The 6,004-nt window shown below is 34.3% G+C and overlaps 1 protein-coding gene across 1 annotated transcript in view; it reads right to left on the minus strand.

The window, feature by feature from the left end:
* LOC108969253 (maternal protein pumilio) overlaps positions 1–5,618 on the minus strand; it is a 100,900-nt gene extending 95,282 nt beyond the window's left edge. Inside the window, exons 1-2 of the mRNA XM_018933855.1 lie at positions 5,576–5,618; positions 3,017–3,111 (exon numbers count right to left, since the gene is read on the minus strand). Of these exons, the coding sequence (XP_018789400.1) occupies positions 3,017–3,111; positions 5,576–5,618 (138 nt within the window). The remainder of the gene's footprint in view (positions 1–3,016; positions 3,112–5,575) is intronic.
* Positions 5,619–6,004: the final 386 nt, after the last annotated feature.

Genomic DNA, 6,004 nt, shown 5'->3' on the forward strand with positions numbered 1-6,004 from the left:
TTCAATCCCAAAGGAACGATGCCAAAAACTAGTGGACAGCATGCAGCGAAGATGTGAAGGGGTAATTAAAAATGGTGGATATAGTACAAAATACTAACGAACTGAGCAATTTTATGATATTTTTTAGTCATTTTTTTACCTTTTTGTAAACTTTTTTCAGACTGTGCTATTTATGTGTCCCAGCTGCCATATAGGATATTGATGTTTTCGTATTTTTTTTATCAATAATAAAATATTTATTTTTTTAGTGTTTTAGTAATATGAAAGTGAATAATTTTTAAAATAAAACGCATTTCTTTTTAGACCCCTAAGAGATAAACTTAAGGAATAAATAAATGTTGTTTTATTTGATGACCAAGTGTGCTATTTATGTGTCCATGGCTGTATATATGTATATGTATATATGTATATAAAAAGAGAGACGGAGAGTGTTAGAAAGTAAAAGCGCAATCAAACGGATGTGCGCAGGAAGTATAGGAAGTCAGATGGGCAGTCTGAGCAAGCGATTTAACAATGAAAGGCGGAAGGAAACAAGCAGGAAGAGACAGAGCAATAAGATAGGCAAGACTGCAAGATAGGCGATTGAATGAAAACGGAAATATCTCACTACATATAACCAAATCAATTTGCCACTTTTGTTGTCTTGCTGGTTAAATGAATGAAATCGAGGTGATATGCTTTGTTGTCTTTTACGTAAAGTGATTGACTAAAGGCAGGTACTTGCTTGGCTAGAATATAAATTACAAAGTGGCACGCAATTGAGCGAATATTAGCCGAAGGTATAAGTATACTGGAAAATTAAAAATAAGTAAAAAAAATACATAAGAAATAAAATCTGAGTGCAGACGTTTACACGGTCAAACACTCTCTGTTTGTTTAAGAACGCACACTTACACACACAAGACTAAAATATACATAGGTATGTATATATTCATATGCTAAGCTGCACGCCATGTAAATGCTCACTTTATTTCACTTAATTTCACGCCGCACTAGTTAAACGCCTAAAAGCAACTCACCGCACAGCCTAAATGTAGGCAACAAAAGGTAGACTAAACAATTTATGCCTTGCTGGCATAATGACGCATACAGCGCCCAACCTAAACAAGTGTCTGTGCGCCCAGTCTATTTATACTAGCGCCGCAAATGCAGACTTTTTTCAACTGACAACTATGTAGTCCTCTAACATGCCGCTTGGAGCTTCATTAAATTATCAAAAAGAAAAAAAAAAAAACAATGAAAACCATTAGATGCGGTCGTTATGTGGGCGCGCATGACCGAGACAGCAAAAGTAGATAACGATAAAATGGTGGTATGCGACTACAGAACAGTGCCGACAGTTCATAGCCGCAGCTAAATTACTTAGAAAATAAGGTAGCAGCTCTGGCAAGAACATAAAAGTTGTAAAAAGTAAAAGATAGGAATTTTGTGGGAGAGTTACGAATTTGCATGCAGTACATAGATAGTATAGTCTACATAGATACATATGTACTATCTATGAGTAGGCTTAAAAACAATGTTAAAGAATTTAACATTTCCGCAAAGTGAGCAACAATGTTTTAAGCTAAAACAAATTAAACTTTCTGTGTGTTGCCTGTAAGAAATTCATCGTCGTGGTGGCACAGCAAGCGGACACTGTATGATAGAGTGGTGAAAACATATTTACTAACTGCAGTTTTTAGCACAATATTCTTCTTGTTATACTCTCTACCCAAATGCAACAATTTCTGGGCTTTCAGGTGCGTTACTGAAAATTAATAGCTCCCTTAAGAGAAATTTAATAAGTTTATATATTTCTTGTTAAATTTAAAATGGTTGTAAAGTCATATAGGTCTGGGCCTTGTGTGTGTATTTATTTCGTTTAATTCTACAAGTGAATTTATAATGAAATTAATTTTTAATGAGATGAAAATAAAGGTAAGCAAGCAACGAAAAAATAATACTAAAAATTATAAAACACTTATAAAAGCTTGAATACACAGTAGCAGTCTACGGGCAGCTTATTTGCTGGCAAAATTAGTAGTAAAGTTTTCTTAAGGCATATTAACGGAAATGTTTAAGTGCTTCTGTTTATTCCGTTTGTATGGCAGCTACATGCTATAACGGTCCGATTTGAAAAATTTATTCCGAAATTGTAGCGCTGCCTTAGACAACAATATGCGCCAAATTTCGTGAAGATATCACGTCAAATAAAAAAGTTTTTCATACAAAAACATGATTTTGTTCATTTACTTTGTATGGCAGCTACATGCTATAACGGTCCGATTTGAAAAATTTATTCCGAAAATGTAGCGTTGCCTTAGACAATAATATATGCCAAATTTCGTGAAGATATCACGTCAAATAAAAAAGTTTTTCATACAAAAACATGATTTTGCTCATTCACTTTGTATGGCAGCTACATGCTATAACGGTCCGATTTGAAAAATTTATTCCGAGATTTAAGCGCTGCCTTAGACAACAATATGTGCCGAATTTCGTGAAGATATCACGTCAAATAAAAAAGTTTTTCATACTAAAACATGATTTTGTTCATTCACTTTGTATGGCAGCTTCATGCTATAACGGTCCGATTTGAAAAATTTATTCCGAGATTTAAGCGCTGCCTTAGACAACAATATGTGCCAAATTTCGTAAAGATATCACGTCAAATAAAAAAGTTTTTCATACTAAAACATGATTTTGTTCATTCACTTTGTATGGCAACTCTATGCTATAATGGTCTGATATCGGCGCTACCGACAAATAAGCAGTGTATTGGGTAGACAAGTACGCGAGCTAAATTTCGGAACGACAACTCAAAAACTGATCTTTTAAATATATATTTTATAGGGCCTGCAACATTTTTTTCTGATTGTTACAAACTTCATAGCAACGCAACAAATATATTCAGGGTCCAAATAGACATTAATTAAATAAAAACTATTTATAATTAGACAATTAAATACGTTTAAACAATAAAGATAACTAAAAGAATAATAAAAATTATTAAAAGAATATTAAAAAGCATTCTTACAGCAGCATTTCCATAATCCAAGCCAAGGGCAGCGCTGGTTGAACTTACCTGGAAAGAGAAAAAAACATGAATTATTAGTGAACAATTTTCTTCACCTTAACTAACACTTTAAATTACTACACATAACAGTATAAAAATTCAATAATACTTTACTGAGTCGGCGTAGGTAAAATATGTTCCTTCTAAATATAATTATGTGAAGCTAAAGGCCGTCTAGTACAAGTTTTACATCCGTTTGCGAGCGAAAAGATATTGGGAGCAGCATAATACCTACAGGAGCGCCAGCTAACGGTTATGCAAATTAGATTTGCTCTATTTCAAGCCTACTTAAAAATCCATTAAAACTTTGCATATATCTAAAATGTGCCAACAATGGAATAAAGGTAAAATAACAATGGGAAAAATGGAGCAGAGAATGTGTAGAACACAAAATCCAATCATATGCTTTTATGTAAATATGCCAGCCAGCAAAATCGAACATGTTTACATTGAAAAGGTGGCACCTGAAGGAAGAACACATTGTACGAATGCAGAATGGCGAAGAAAATTGCCAGTGCACAGGCATAGAAGGGTGGTAGTCCACTTACAAGTGAGGATAAATGAAATGCACACATGTAGATTATAACAAGAAACAGTATGGTTGAATGGCGAAATAAAGAAATTGACAAAAGCTGTTTTTAATTTGCATCGAATCAATTTTCATAAAGTCATATGTGTGTGAGACAAACAGTCAAACGTGAACATGAACCCACGACATTAACGGAAGGAAGCATGAATAAAGCACACACATACAGACATTTTTTTATAAAAGCACGTACTGAAGCCTTGAAAGGCGTGTTACACATGATGCCGTAGGCAGTGCAGGAGCCAACACATATACACTCACTTATACATATAAATGCGCGCTTGGCATTAATTCTCATGTGTGTGCACCATATATATGTGTGTGTTTGGTGTTAAAATTGATGCCTGCAACGGAGTCTTGTGCATGTTGTCTTCCGCACAGCCGCTCACCCACAGCTGGCGTAGAGTCAACAGCAATATTTGCCGACTTTTAGGCGCAACAACGCACACGCTATCGAAATTCAAATTCAAATTCTAATATATATCGATTTGGCGCACATATTGTTATTGATATTGTCAAGGCTGCGAGTGAGTGAGTAGTTTTGAGTAGGCGCAGCAGATACAGCGAGGAGAAGAAGCCAGTCAGGTGTAGGGATATGAATAACAGCGGCGCACAGAACAAATGTCTTTACTGCAAATGTATTTAGATGCCAGTCATGCAGCCGTATCGATGCCAATTCTATTAAATTTGTTGACGCCAATGTAGCTGAACGCTATTCAAATGTCTCATTTACACACGCACACACAAAAACACGCGTATGTTGGTATCAGTGACACATATGGTTACGTGCCGCAGCAGCAGTTTGTCGGCGGCAGTGTGAGGGCAAATGCTTGGAAGTGTAGGAATAGAATTGTATGTATTTGGTGACAGAGCGTAGAAACGAACTTTTCAGAGTTTATTTGTGGCAAGAAGAAGTTAAATTTATATAAAAACTAAATAAAACTGGAGAAAGCGTGTTAATAATGCATACGAAAGCTGAAAGTGGAATATTATAAGTTACAGGTTGTAGCTAATAGATTTAGTTGGAGATTGTTAATCTAATTAGAGCTTTTAGTTACATTATTTGAGAGACATCAAGGAAAAATAAAAAAAAAAATTGTGTGTACGCATTGAGCATAATCAAAAAATTAGTAACATTCAAACAGTTTATACAACATCAATCATTTACCTAACTGCGCTCGCTTGAAAGCGAACAAAGTATTCATAATTCATATTATAATTTGAGATATCGATGTGAAATTTTACAGACGTTCGTTTTTCGTCAGAAAGCAGCTCACTTGTCCGAATGGACGATATCGGTCTAATATAGCTTATAGCTGCCAAACAAACCAATCTATAAAAGCAAGTCCTTGTATGGAAAACTTTTTTATTTGAAGAGTTATTACAACGAAACTTTCCAAAGATTATTGCTTGAAACCACACTATAAGATTTGAAGAAACTGTTCAGAACGGACCACTATAGCATATAGCTGTCATACAAATTTAACGATCAAAAGCAAGTCATTGTATGGTAAACTTTTTTATTTGACAATGGATCTTCAAGAAATCTGGTATGGATTATCGTATAAGAAAGCACTACAATCTCTGAATAAATTGTTCAAATCGGACCACTATAACATATAGCTGCCATACAAATTGAACAATCAAAATCAATTCCTTGTATGGACAACTCTTTTATTTCACAAGATATTTTCACCAACTTTGGCAGAGATCACTAACTCAGACAACGATATAAACTCTGAATAAATTGTTCAGATCGGATCACTATAACATATAGCTGCCATACAAACTGACCGATTCAACTCAAACAATTGTATGAAAATTTTTTTTATTTGACAATGGATCTTCATGAAATTTTATATGGATAGATAACCAAGATATTGCTATATTCTCTGAAGATCTAGTTAAAAATATAGTTGGTGTAAGTCATATACCTGTGGAGAGTATTAAATCGGTGAAGTTACCGTTTGTTTGCATTGCTCAAGCGAATTTCGAGCATTTTCCGTTATTGTATCGCATTTTTCAGCCGAATAGTAAGCACATTATTTATTTATAGGTTTGCATACCAAAAAAAAAAAGCACATATTCGCATTTGTGTATTGTGAATGTGTATGGATTACGTCTAAACTACAACTCACACCCGCGATACAAATTTCAAAAATAAGAAGAAAACAAAACAAAAAAAAAATCATAAAAAAATCCAAAAAAAAAAAAATAGGAAAAACATGTGAAAACGACGAACACTAACATTTCATGCGTACATTTTTCGTTTTCATATTTTTTGTACTTTTTTCAACTCTCTTTTCGTATCCTTCATAATACTCTGCTTGTCACATACGCTTATGCCGCACTCGCTTACACAT

Source organism: Bactrocera latifrons, unplaced genomic scaffold (assembly GCF_001853355.1).
Source record: "Bactrocera latifrons isolate USDA-ARS-PBARC rearing strain unplaced genomic scaffold, ASM185335v1 scaffold_246, whole genome shotgun sequence".
In the NCBI taxonomy this organism is placed as follows: Eukaryota; Metazoa; Arthropoda; class Insecta; order Diptera; family Tephritidae; genus Bactrocera; species Bactrocera latifrons.